Source organism: Temnothorax curvispinosus, unplaced genomic scaffold (assembly GCF_003070985.1).
Source record: "Temnothorax curvispinosus isolate PA1 unplaced genomic scaffold, ASM307098v1 QBEX01008703.1, whole genome shotgun sequence".
In the NCBI taxonomy this organism is placed as follows: domain Eukaryota; kingdom Metazoa; phylum Arthropoda; class Insecta; order Hymenoptera; family Formicidae; genus Temnothorax; species Temnothorax curvispinosus.
The window spans coordinates 120,889-134,668 of NW_020218483.1; the positions used below are offsets into that span (position 1 = coordinate 120,889).

General features: G+C 41.1%; 1 protein-coding gene across 1 annotated transcript; it reads right to left on the minus strand.

Annotated features, from left to right (window-relative positions):
• Positions 1-325: 325 nt before the first annotated feature.
• On the minus strand, positions 326-4,339 carry LOC112458109 (sodium/hydrogen exchanger 9B1-like). The gene is made up of 8 exons (XM_025021546.1): positions 4,257-4,339; positions 3,473-4,081; positions 2,999-3,174; positions 2,415-2,533; positions 1,959-2,120; positions 1,426-1,572; positions 744-845; positions 326-634 (listed from the first exon to the last, which is right to left on the minus strand). The coding sequence occupies exons 1-8, from the start codon at positions 4,337-4,339 to the stop codon at positions 326-328; spliced, it is 1,707 nt and encodes a 568-aa protein (XP_024877314.1).
• Between the last annotated feature and the right edge of the window lie 9,441 nt (positions 4,340-13,780).

Below are 13,780 nucleotides of genomic sequence, written 5' to 3' on the forward strand. Positions count from 1 at the left end.
TACTTTGTGAATTTATTAAAAAGACTGGAGTGTATTTTACACCCAACACGAGTAATAATCTTTAAAATGTAATACGCAACTAAATAATTATATACAATTAAGTATATACATCTAATTACTTCGAATATATGAAAAAAGTCTCGAATTGTCTGAAATAATATTCGAAACCGAGAAGTTCTCAAAAGTCTAAAAATTTTTTAATATTTTGGAAACCTTTTGAATATTTTAAAAGATTTGAAATTATTTAAAGAAAGAAATAAAAAGCGAAATTTTTCGAAGATGTCAATGTATTTAACGAGTGGCATGATCACTACATTTAACGCTGCTAAGTCGATTCTATTGGCGAGAGAGTCTTAACGGTATCTGAGTGGACTGGTTTCTTTGTTTTTTTGCGCGTTCTAACAGGTTGCAAAGCGACAATGCGCATATAGCTCAATTCCCGCTCCCTTTGGTGCTCCTCGATACTGATCTTGTTCAAGAGATAGGGACCGCTGGTCATCATGCCGATTGCTCCAAGTGGCGCTAGAAATACTATGGCAATTACAGATATCTTCACCACGTCGAGAGCTAATTCTATTTTCGTGGGGTCGCCTTCCTTTCTGGCACGCTCAAACGCCATCGGCGCTAACGCCGCCTAATTTTTAAAATATCGACATTCATCAAACTGTTAATTTCATTGATTTTCGACAAACAGAGTTCATGGGAATATACTGGGAATTAAAAAAATAAAATATTTCTTTTACCTGTAAAGTTCCTTTCGGTACCCAAGCTATGGCGATGAAGAGTCGTTCTTTCCATGTGAAAGGCATTCGGATTGTCGTTAAAAAGGCGGTAGTACTGCGCACCTAAACTTGGAGAATTGTATAAAATTTTTATAGGATTATTAGAATTGTGTTTATTTGATGAGATATAGATAATATGGCGCAGAAAGGCATTGCGAGAAAATTAATCTCTAAGTTTTATTTTGAAGTGAAATAAAGCATAAAGCTATATATTCCATTTTTTACTCGCGTCACTTTTTACTCTTTAAAATTATTCATTTTTATTAATTTGGTTGAACGCATTAGTTGCTTATACGTCGCTGTACACTGTTCTAATCTAAAAGTAAAGTGCAAGTATCTCGACTGATAAAACGCCCAATACATATTTTAAAGTGTATTGAGGAAAAAAATTTTGTAAAATTACAGTACGGAAGAAAAAAGTAATTTTGTATTATAATTACACAAATTAAAAATGTGTGGAAATTTACACCTATTATAGTTGGTCTCAAAATTACTCACTATAATAGTTGTAATTTTACAAAATTTTTTTACAGTGTACATCTTTACTCAATTTGTATACGATGGCTTTAATGTGCAGCAATGCGCACTAATGCGTCCAATCGAATTCGCTACAACTCATTTCTCATGTCTTGACATAACTTACAGATATTCCCATGAGTACACAAGCGAGGTAAAGTCCGAATCTGGATATAGCCCAGTTTCTAAAATCAATATCGGCGCCAATCACGCCTCCTAAAATCGGTTGCACGAAGTGCCATAGAAAATGAAACGCCTTGTGAAAGGGTGTCGTCTGCAACATAAAGAGAATAATTGAAATTAATTTTCTTTACACAAAATGGAACTCTAATTTTTAACAAAGAACAGAGACGTCACGAATTAACAGTTGTTAAATATTAAAGGATAAAATCAATACTTTGAGTTAAATGACATTTTGTTGTGTCAAAATTTATTATGTTAAGACAAAACAGTAGATATTATTTTAATATTCCATTGGTTTAGTTAAATTAATGGTATAATGAGTAGATGACTTATAGGAATGATTAAAAATGACTCAAATTGAGCATAATTTGAATCATATTTATTACAGCAGTGCAGTGATGAGAAAATTCCGAAAAATGAATTCTATAACAGATTTCATATATCTATGACGCATTTGTTACGTATTCGCTCACTTACATCATACGAAATCGTTAAAATTCGCCATCCGTGAACGGCTATGAACGATAGTATAATAGTGGCGAGATATCCTCCACCTGTGACCGCCAGTCTCGATGCTGCTGTGGTGCACATTAAAGATGCGAGAGCTAAGCCACCGATGCGATACCACGTCGCGTATTTCTGCGACACAAAAGAAAGGATTACGCTTTTAAGGTACGGCGAATAAATTAAATTGCGGAACGGCTAAGAATATTTATCATTACAATCGAATGGAAGAATATTAAGTTCTTCAGTCTTCCGTAAACTTTATATTCGCGCGCCGCGACGTGAGCAATATTTTAATAAAACATCAGCAAAAAGGCGTTAATAAGTCCGCTCTTGTTAGTTCAGATTACACGAAACGTGCCCTCGCGATACGTGACCCGAATTTCGCGCGCACTCGGACGTACGCGAGGAAATGAATAAAGTACCTACGTGATTGCGATGAGGGAAAAAGACCAGGGCAAAGCCCAAGATAATTCCCATTATAAGTCCCAGGAGGAAATCTCGAATCCCGCCGGGGATATAGGACCACCATTCTGTTCTGCCGTCATCTAGGAAGATGTATGGCTCGCTTTATGGAAAGCTCTTTGTACGTTTATACTTTTTTTTTATATAGCTCGCTCGCCAAGCTCGCGATGCTCGTCGACGATGCAAACCGCTAATGTATTAGTTATGGGAGTTATGAAATATTTACCGCATTAATACCGTAATTCACTGAGGGAAAAGTATCGGAATATGATCTCTTAAAGATATATACAGCTCACTATTGCAGCGACTTAATTCTCCTCTTTCTCTCGGAGAGAGTTATACAGTATAAATATAAATTAATACAAAAATACAACTCTACGTTCACTTTTATCGAATTCTTATTGACAGTTTGTGTTTCCCGTTGAAAAATTTGAAATATTCCTTTTCCGCGCGAGAAATCTTCCGCCCTCAAAGGAGCAAGATAGGAAGCTATGTGAATGCCGATGCATCATTACGGGTTTCTCCGGTTTCTTACGATTTCTGTATACCGTTGCTAAAAACGAAAGAGAAGCAGATGGAGAACAAAGACACGATGTGGACATCGTCGATAGACGCCGCGGTACACAACAAGCTGGCGAGTCCTTTGTCTTCTCCGTAACCCTGTTCAGATAAGGTGAGGAGGCAGTTGACCGTTACTACAGGAGACATGCAGGCCACAATTGCCCTTGAAGAGAATGTATTTATTGCATAAAACATCCTTATATTTTTGCGATGACATAATCTTACAATCGTTAGTCTACATTACTGCGTCTTAAATTTTTTATATTATAGCAATGCTCTGTTTACGAAATTATTTTTCATCAAAGTATACCCAATAAAATATTTTAAATTGGCGATTATCAACAAGTATATACATATAACTAAATCTTGCGCGCGTTTAGAATTTGATTTTCTGCTGAATAAGAATTTCCATTATTCGTGGATTTTCGTGAATACCCTAATGGATTGGTAAATTGCCTTACCCCGTCATGAAGGACCAATTCCACGGGAATTCGAGAAGATATTTACACGAGACGGTGACGGCCAACGTCTCGACGGTGCATGGGACAAGGGCCAGGATCATCACAAACACGGGATGCGCCCTCAGCGCGGTCGTCGTCAGCTGCAGGCCAGCACGTACCATGATGAAGGTCAGGCAGAAGGTCCTGATCTTGGACGTCGTACCCGGCCCGAGCATATCGTGTATATTGTAGACGTCGGTATTACGTAGTATTATACCGGCGAGAAGCATGCCGAAGACGGGCGGAAGATGCAGCCGCGGAATGCAGGCGAGGGTCCAGCCGAGCGCGTAGGAAAGTACGACGAGGACGAGCAGGCCAAATATGCTGCCGCCGGGTAGTACCATGTCGCCCAGCAGGAAGTACAAAACGGCCCAGGTCAGCAGGGTCATGCCGCACACGGTCGCGAGCCAGAAGAGATCCGCCCATGTCAGCTGTAGCTCAAAACACGTGGAGATCACGTTGGTCACGAGAATCTCTCGTAACACCGGATTGCAGAAAGTCGCACGATGACAACAGGTGTTGTCATCGTGTTCCTCGTCCTCGTCTTCTATCTCCGCTATCTCGATCGATCTAGGACGCGCAATTCTACGTGTCAATTCAATGACTCTATAATTTAGTATCAATGCGTGTGATTGCTCAGCTAAATGGAAATGGTTTTGATTCGATCGCGTTGCTGTTGCCGATTACACTATAGGTATAATGATATTAGGATGTTGGAGTATCGGTCGCATATCGATTTGCTTACTTCTCTCGTATCTGTTTATTATTTGGTGCTCGCGCATCTGTGGAGGTGGATGCGGTTGGTTCATCTTCAGGAATAGGTTGCATACGATACAATAGCGTCCGCTTTATCTATTTGCACCAATACGGCTTGTGTTCATCAAACTGTTCTTGAGATTGAATCCCTTATTGGTTCTATTACATGCACTAATGTATGAATCTAACGGAGTGTTATAAATTCGCCTTTGAAAGCGCATGACACATGTACAATTCCGATCTGCTCTAACCAATTTCGCACTACACAAAGTACGAACAGACTGAACAGAGACATATTCACTCTTCTTATATTTTAAGATTTAAGTGTTGCGTTAAAATTGCTATCTTCACGTTTGAATTAAATTTAAAAGTAAAAGCAGTTCCAGGTAGATATTAAACATCGAAAGAAATAAAATGGACTATATGTCTTGTCAGATGTATATTTTGTGTTAAAATATAGATTTTTTAGGGGAATTTATGTATACTTACTAAAATTCTATAAAAAATATATTTTACCGACTTCTTGCTGTATAACGTTGCGTTGAGTTGTCTGCTTGATCGTCGGCCAAAATCCTCGAGGATATCTTCGTTACTTCGTCTCGGACGCACACGGCGCGGCGCGGCGCGGCGGCAGTCTCATCTCTAAATGCAAATAGAAGCTATTACCAACGATGTACTCGTTCTTTAATTTATTCCATAATCGAGACGGTTTTCTCCATGAAATATTCGCATTTCTACGCGCCCGGCGCAATATTCCTTTTTCGGTGACGGGGTCATCCAGGTACATACTCCGTGAAATAGAAAGAGAAGCGCCGTGGAGAAGAGCGGGATAGACGTGATAGACGGATAGGAGAGGGCGAGCGGGAGAAAACGAGAGATGCTTTTAAAGGGGGGGGCAACCGACAGTTCGGCGAAGGGCTTCAAAGGATTCCGCGGATATTGAATAATTCCAGGTACGCATCGTCTTATGAAATATTCCAGGTTAAAGCGTATAATTTACGTTCGGCTGGCCGGGAGTTTGTCCCGCTTTTTGTCGCAAAGTATTACGGCAGATCCGAGTATAATCGCCGCGATTATTTCGCTCACGATTGATTCCTCTCTCGTCGTATCACGAGAGTTTAATCCGCCCCGTCGATACTAAATGAGCGATTTTATCACGTAAAGTGAGGCACGCGCGCCCATCCCTCTCTTCGACGATTCGTGATCGATTCGAGCCGTGTGGAGAAGTAATTTTAGCGCGCCGCGATTTTTCATCGTCGGCAGCAACGGCAAATCGAGAAAAATTGCGCATATTCCGCGGGAAAATAGCCTGCGGAAGAGCAGCCTTCGTATCTAGAATCGAGTTACATTAATGTAGGTCGCGCTTATGATCGCACCGCGAATTTTTAGAGCCCCTGAAATTTGCCGCTTTAGTGGAGGATGACGGCTGAATAACCGAGGAGCGAACCATGCTCTACAGTTGCGGGCGAGAATTAGTAAACGAGGCCTGAAACTGCCAGTTTTTTCGGCGTCAGCTTGCGGCATACGACGTGGCGTTTGGTTAAAGTTCCTCATCGCGGCCCGGTTTCACTCGTGAATTATGCTTACGCAGTTGGACAGCTCGAGTCGCGTCTGCGGATAAGCTCGCTATTAGCTACTTATTGCATAGCTTTTTACGAATCAATATTTTATACGAAATAACTTTTTTGTCCAATTCGAAATTGTACGCTTTTTAATCTTTAATTCGTGGCGTGAGTCCGTTCGTTGTATTTTATGTGCGCAAATTCTTCGTTCTTCTTTCATTCCCCTACGCTTGGATCTCCAACATTATTCTTTTTAAATTTCATAGAGTGGTTTTGCCACTAATATATTAGAGTGATTGTAATAGTCATTCCAAAAGAGGGGATTGTCACTCTAATTTAAATAAATGCGGCACTCATAAGGTAGGAGTAAATTTTTCATTTAAATTTTTAGAGCGGTACTCTATACCGGAGTTTTACGATCTCACTCTAAAGCTATAGAAAATCACGATTCACTAAAGATGGTCTGATAAATGACTCTAACATAATGTTAAATAAATTCTCCACTCAAAATTGCAGACACCCTACTATCGGGGCAAGTTAGCTGCAATGCAGCATGTTCGTATTTCACTTATTACAAAGAAACTATAATACGGTATATAGGAGCGTTCTTGGCTTGAAAATGTAGAGAAAGGTTCTCTCTATCATATTAGTACTATTTAATCATAAAAATTAGTTGTTTAAAAACTCAAATGCCGAAATTGTGAAAACGATGCCAACAAGCCCCGGTCTCCCCTATCTCTTTAGTAAATGGTAAACGGATGGCGGGCGAGTGCCCGGCAGGAAGACGCCGACCGACGGAGGCATGTCTTGCGGTCTCTGCGAGGCCGAGTGTGGCGATCGTGGCGCAGAGAGATGTGCGCTGGTCTAGTGAGCCGGAGAATTGAGTTCAAATCTCACGGTTTTGTCAGATTTCGATCGCCACCTCTTGGATGTCAGATGGGGATGACAACTCACCAAGAGTATATTGCTTGCCTAGCTCTCTATATTTAGAGAAGGCTCCCAGGTTGGGGCAATGAAAAACACGTGCGGTTTTTAATTGTGCTATACATATACTACAGTGCCAGACTAGGAGTCAAGCTCAATAGGGTCTTCTTTCCCCATTAATTTTTCCAAGTCCGTTCCCTTTGCAGTGGTTTCGCTAGATAAGAAACGTCTGATATTACTGCAATTAAAATATTTGAAATGTAATTTGATGTAAGTTAGATACACATAGACAAATAAGATTTTGTCATCTTTAAAGTATAATCAAACTTTTTAGATTTTCGAGTAAATCACATTTTCTTCGCCAATCAAATAATAACAAGTAGAAATATTAATCGACTCTATTGGCCATTATAATCGTCAAGACAATACGACCATGGTTTGGTTCGATTATCGTCAAGACGCACTTTTAACCAAGGAGCTGGCTGAAGAAATATTTTTCGCAATAAATTTAATTATTTAAATGAGATGCTTCTATATAAGTATCAAAGATTACATCAATTTAGAAGGAAAGGTTTCCTTGGTTAAAAGTGCGTCTTGACGATAATCGAATCGAATCATGGTCGTATTGTTTTGACGATTATAATGGCCAACAGAGTCGATTAATATTTCTACTTGTCTTTAGATTTTTACGGAGATTTTTATTTATTTGTAAATTTTCAGAGTCTTACATTCTTGTTGAGAACAGATTACACTTAAAAGAATTTATATGTTACGATTCTCGTAACGCGAGTGATTAGCTGCAAAGATGCTTTGGCTATTCAAAAAATTTAAATTAAAAAAAAATTAAATTAATCGTAAAGCTCAACTATTCGACTAACCCGGCGATCTCTGCGCGCGGCAGTAGCATCGCCCATCCCCCTCGCAACATCCCCAACCTCCCTTCGCGCTCCCTCCCCGCCCCGCCGTTTCTCTCCTACGCCGCGCATTCTCCCGACCCCTCTTGCCCCATTTACCCTCTCCAGCGCCCGCGGTTCACTTCCACTTGACGCTTCTACCCCCGTGAGAATATTCAGTTCGCGAGCGATGCTCGCCGTGATCGTGCCGAAATTCTGATTGGCCCGCTCGGTTTCGCTTGAGTGAGAGACAATCGTGGCCGGAAAAAAAAGGGAGGAATCGGAATCGACTCGCCGATTGTACGCGAGTTTCGTTTGCGGAATCACATATGCGATCTCACGCGTGTGGAACCGATAAATCAGGTTAGATTCGTCTCTAGGTGCAGGTCCGGTCCTGGAATTTTCATGTGCAATCTGTGATCGATTTGGTGCTATAAATCGGAGCGTTCGATATTCTCAATTCGCACAAGGTGAGTGTAGGAAGTATTTTTCCTCTATGTGGAAGAATACTTTATGAGAAGCAAAAAAATTGCATAGTCATAGATATTTATTATGTGTGCAGTCACGTACGATTATTATATTAACCGTGGATATTAACTCTTACTATTCTACGAAAATTATTTATTTCGCGATGATCTTTGATGCAATATAATCTGGGAATTAATTTGCGTCAGAGTTAAATCTCTATTTTTCTAAGTAACATATTGCTTTAGAATTAATTAATTAATGTGATATTATAACAGTTTAGCATTGAAAATATTGACAAAAAACAAAGGAATAAGAGTTTTTACCCATGAGCATTTTGTATAATGTATTTTGTAAATTTTATTTAAAAAATACTGCAAGAATCTTGCTTCCATGCCGAACGTTGCGCTCGTTAGCAATACAACCAAATGATTGGTTCGGTAAACAAAGGAACGACGGGGCATAAACACAATTACGTAGCGGCCGTCGCGGGAATAAGCAAATACATTGCATGCGATTAATTTGTCACAATTGCAAAAACGCACGCTATTATGCTTTTTCCCCGTTTTAGGATGCACCTCGCTTGTTATTACGTTAAACATGACGGGCGGATTTTCGCGGCGAGACGTCACGTTTCATACCGATTTACGTGAGCATCACGCCGAAACACTGTTAGAGGATATAAAGTATGCATGAGCTCGGAAAAGCGGTGTCAGCTGTCGCTGGTAAAGTTTCGGCGTGCAGTCTCCAAGACACACATTTTCGCTGCACGTTGAAGCTCAAGACGCTGGTTCGTCCGATAAGACGTCGCCCTGAGTGAACATAATGTCTCACACACACACACACAAATCGGGACTCCTTAAATTTCATACAGTGGTTTCGCTACTATTATATTAGAATAATTGCGATAGTCACTCCAAAAGAGAGAGTTTACTATAATTTGAGTAAATGCGAGCACTCGTAAGGAGTGAATTTTTCACTCAAATTTTTAGAGCGGCTACTCTACCGGAGTAATATGATTTTACTGTAAAGCTATAGTATAAATCACGATTCACTTAAAGATCGACTGATAATGACTCTAACAGAGTGAAATATTGGAGTGCGATTTCACTCCAACTATAGAGTAATTTTACTTCTTCTTATAGAGTGGCAAAGCGACTCGAAGTGCACAGGCTCAATTTTCACTTTTCGTTACACTTGCATTTTATTCGTTTTGAGTGATATTTCACTCTTTATTTTTAGAGAAGAAATATGGCGTCTTAAAGAAGTTATATTTCCCAATTTGAGACATGCGTGTTGTTTGGGCGATTTATTCGACGGGGCGCTTAATAAGAGCGCGGAGTACGATTATCAGACGTTATTTCGACGTCGACTCTCGTGGCTGTTAAACGTTTTTACGATGCCCCGATCGGGGAAGCCCCCCGACGCCGACGTCGCGACCGGGGTGGACGCTTGAACTAGTTTCAGAAGATACGTGTAAAATACATTCGCGCGCCACAGTTAACGTATAATTCATTCGTGTCGTTAACGTTTACGATCGATTTGGGCGTTGCTACCGTCGTCGTCGATCGTGTGCAACTTTCGATGGTCGTCGCGACAGTGGATTATCGCGTGACAGCGTTAACGAACCGATGGGGATGACGGAAGTGACAAACGAGACTGTTGAGATCTCCGTAATTATGCTCGCTTACAGACACGGCGCGAAGTTTCGGCACGCGAGATGCACGCGAGAAATTACGGTCCGATATAGGGTCTTTGACCCTTAACGGAGCAGGGGGGGGAGGAAAAGATAGAGGGGAAGGGGGAGGAGGGCACTTAAATCAGCGGTATTGGATTTGTGTCTGGGACTGGGAAAATAGCACTCTTGGAAAATGAATATCTATTTTGGTTGTTGAAGCGACGCAGTCAGTCGTACTCGACGGGTAGTCCGCCGTCAAGTGGATTTAAGGTTATTGAACTTGTTCATTGATCCCTCTCGATGCACCGGCACATCCAACCATCGCGTCACGACCGCCGCGGAACTCGCCCACCACCCACCGCCCGTCCGCCTCGCGGTGGGCCGAGTTTGTCGGCTCCGTCGACTCCTCTTTGCTCAACCTGCGACCTACGACGCTTATTATTCTCAATTCGCGTAAAAATGTGCTTTAATCCGTGGAATTATTGTCATCTGCTCGCCAACGTTAATTTTCGGGATTAACGTGCGTTATGCGGCGATCGGTATCACGCGTGTCCCCTGCATTTTATTCGCATCTTAAATTTACCAGAGGAATATTTACGTGTCTGTTTGAATTATATTGATGCATACTGAATTAACGATACTCTCATGGTAAAATGTTTAAATCTTATTTCTGCCAGTGTCATTAATTTAATCGTCCGATCTAATTCGGGAACTTCCCGGGGCAACGACCGTATGTGGAAAATAGCACGGTTTTCATGAAGATTCGCGAACGATTTATAACGTCCTAGACCATCGTGAGCGTGATATTATTTATCGGTTCACAATATCGTTCTTTACTTTATGACGACATTAAAAGTTTATTGAGAAACGAAAGTCGCGCGATGTCCCGACGCGTTTGCATCTCGCAGTTTGTACATTCAACGTCGGGGCTTATTTTTTTACTCTTTTATTCTTATCTTTCGATCGCTGTCTCTCTCTCTCTCTCTCTCTCTCTCTCTCTCTCTCTCTCGTAGATCTAAAGGTTTTACGATAGCTGTAAAGCGTCTCGGTGAAATTTGCGCCGAGTTACTCGTGGCAAGCTATACGGTTTTCGTACACGGTTCTGAATAACATCAAGATATTTTGAATATATGTGCGGTTCGCGCGCGAACGATGCATTTCGCCCATGCTCTTTTCCCGCAGCGCGTCCTGTCATGGGCACAACATTGCAATTCCATTCTTTGCAAACGGTGAATCGCGCGGAACATAAAAGTGCGTTTTTTAGTTTACATACGCGCACAACGACGCACGTATTCCGGACGCACGTATCTCGAGCAAACGTAACGCGCGCTGTCTAAAAATTGTATGTTATTTAAGATAACAAATCGTAACTTAGGAATTCCCAACTTGTTTTGTCAAGAGGGCCATATTAAAATTTTTGTAATGACCAGAAAGTTGAAATTATTTTTAATTGTATAAATTTCGAACAAAAAGTTATCTGGTTGTCAGATCATAAAATTATTCTAAATTGAAAAAATTAAAATCGGGGAGAGGGGCATATGCCCTCCTTGCCCTCTCTCATGGGCATCCATGGTGTTCGGCTTGTCTCTCAGCTACGTACCTACGTACGCTTTTGCACAAGTTGGTTTGTGACAAATCGACGATCTCTTAAGAAATCTTTAAGTGGATCAAACAAATGGTAATCCGAGGGAGCGAGATCTGGTCTATATAGCGTTTAACTAACGTGGGCAGCAGTGTTTAAGTGTATACATTGTCATGCAACAACAATAACCAACATGTGTAAGAAGCGGTGCATACATGATGACAGAGGGACAAACCAAAAACATTTTTTTTAGAATATATATATATGCAAGTTTGTGGAACGCTGAATTGCATTGAAAAGCAAGAGGAGTAGGTTGAATAATGTAATTGTATCTTCTTTACTGTTATGTTCTAATAAATTATAGAAATAGAGTGAGGATAATTGACTCTTCTTCGTATTATAATGTTGAAATTTCTCGGCGGGCCGGATAAAACTTCAAAGGGCCGAATCTGACGGGGTAGATTGAGGATCCTTAGTCTAACTTATATTCGGAGTCAACGGGCCGCGCATTATTCTTTTTTTTATTCAGAGAACATGTTCACGTCATTCTCTTAAATAAGTGCCGCTGTAACAACGTTTCGTTTCGCGGACGATCGCAAGAGCACGGATATTTCATCCCCGATTGACGACGCGCAGATGGACGACAGCGTTTTGTCGGATTAAAGCCGTATGTACACATTGTTGCAAATCGCGCGTCAGCTTTTCCATCAGCGGCACTATACCGTTCGGGGGATTGAAGAGGGAGAAATCGTATCGCAGACGGAATGCTGTCGAATTATCCCGGGAAAAAAAATTGGGGTAGGACAAAAAAGGAAAAAAAAGGAACACTTTTGACACTCCCCCGCCCCCGCTCTCCCGATTGCTCTCACTCGAAACGTGAAAATTGAATCCTCAGGGCCAACGACAGCTATTCGATATGTACGAAGCGGAGCGCGGCTAATGGCCACGTTCGCCCCCGCTCGCGCGTCTTGCGAGGCCTGACACGGGGGGTACCGGGAGGGAGAGGGGTGAAGAGTGTTCTTACATCGGTAATCCCGTCCCGATATATCAACCTCGCGCACGCCTGTCATCCCCACGTCGTTGACGAAGATATGCTTGACGTGTATCGCCTCTATCCGCGATTCAAAAGTCACGTGCTTAAATTTCGCACCAAAAAACGCTATTTTCTCGCATTACCAGCGACTATCCGAATTTCTGGCTTCAGAATCGCGCGAAAGCCGATTACGTGGACGATGAGCGCGGGATAAAATTATATATTTTAAGTGATTATAAGAGAAAGATGAGGTACGGATCGTTTTGAGGCATATACCTATCCGATGCCTTTTAGGGAAATAATAAACAAACGCATAAATTATAATACTTATTTATCGATTGAAGCGCATCAATGCACATGAATGCAGCGTGCGAGGGAATATTATGTTGTATATCTAAAAATGCCGCCGTCGTATATTACCTTGAAAGTTTCCGAGAGATTGAGACATGAGTCAATACTCCGCGCGTTGGATCACCGCGCTTAAATAGGTCAACCTGAGAAGACAATGTTCGCCAAGCGGAAACTGATTCAATTTGTCTCGGACGAGGGATACTTACGAAACAGGTCGTTACGGGATGACTTTGGGTTTTAGCGAGTTAGGGGAGGAACGGCACGTTAATATGCAACGTATACGACAATATTTAATATTATCGATATCGCGAGGAAATTAAAGAAAATCAAAACACAATTAATTAAATCAAAATGACATCAGAAAGTTACAGATAAAAGCTAATTAAAAATAATTTTTTAATAATAATTATGATTTAATTTTGAAAGATAGCTCATGGTAAAATTAGCATGTAAATGTAAAAAAAAGATATTTAAACGTTTCGCCGGCAGTCTGTGGAAGAAAATGATCCTGTTCAATAAACGAAACAGATCAGTCCCGCACTACTACAATACTAATTGACCTGTCGCGCTTTAAACGTAAATTATCAACCACGCACGAGTCAATTTGTGGTGCGCTTGCGGCGAGACGTCTGTCAAATAATGACAGCGTTCAAACACGAAAGGACGTTAAACTATTTTACTAAGTAGATACCATTAATTATTCATCATCGCGTCTCGCCAGTGGTCTCGTTATTCGTTTCTATATGCAGGTTTCCATTTTTCGATTTTTCACAACTTTTCACTTTAGACGACTCGGTGGATTTTACCGATTGTTGTTCACCGGAAAAACGCGCGGTATTTTGTGCCGCTCTTGAAGTCAATAACAGACAACATTTTATCCGTGATTTTTGACAGAGAAAAAGACAGGCAAAAGAAACAACAACGTTTGACGTTTAATGCCGTGATAATGCCACGATGAATTAGAAACCGGCAGTTGCGCTTTTCTGTGAGAGGAAGTTTATTCCATAGAGAGATCGCGTATCGAA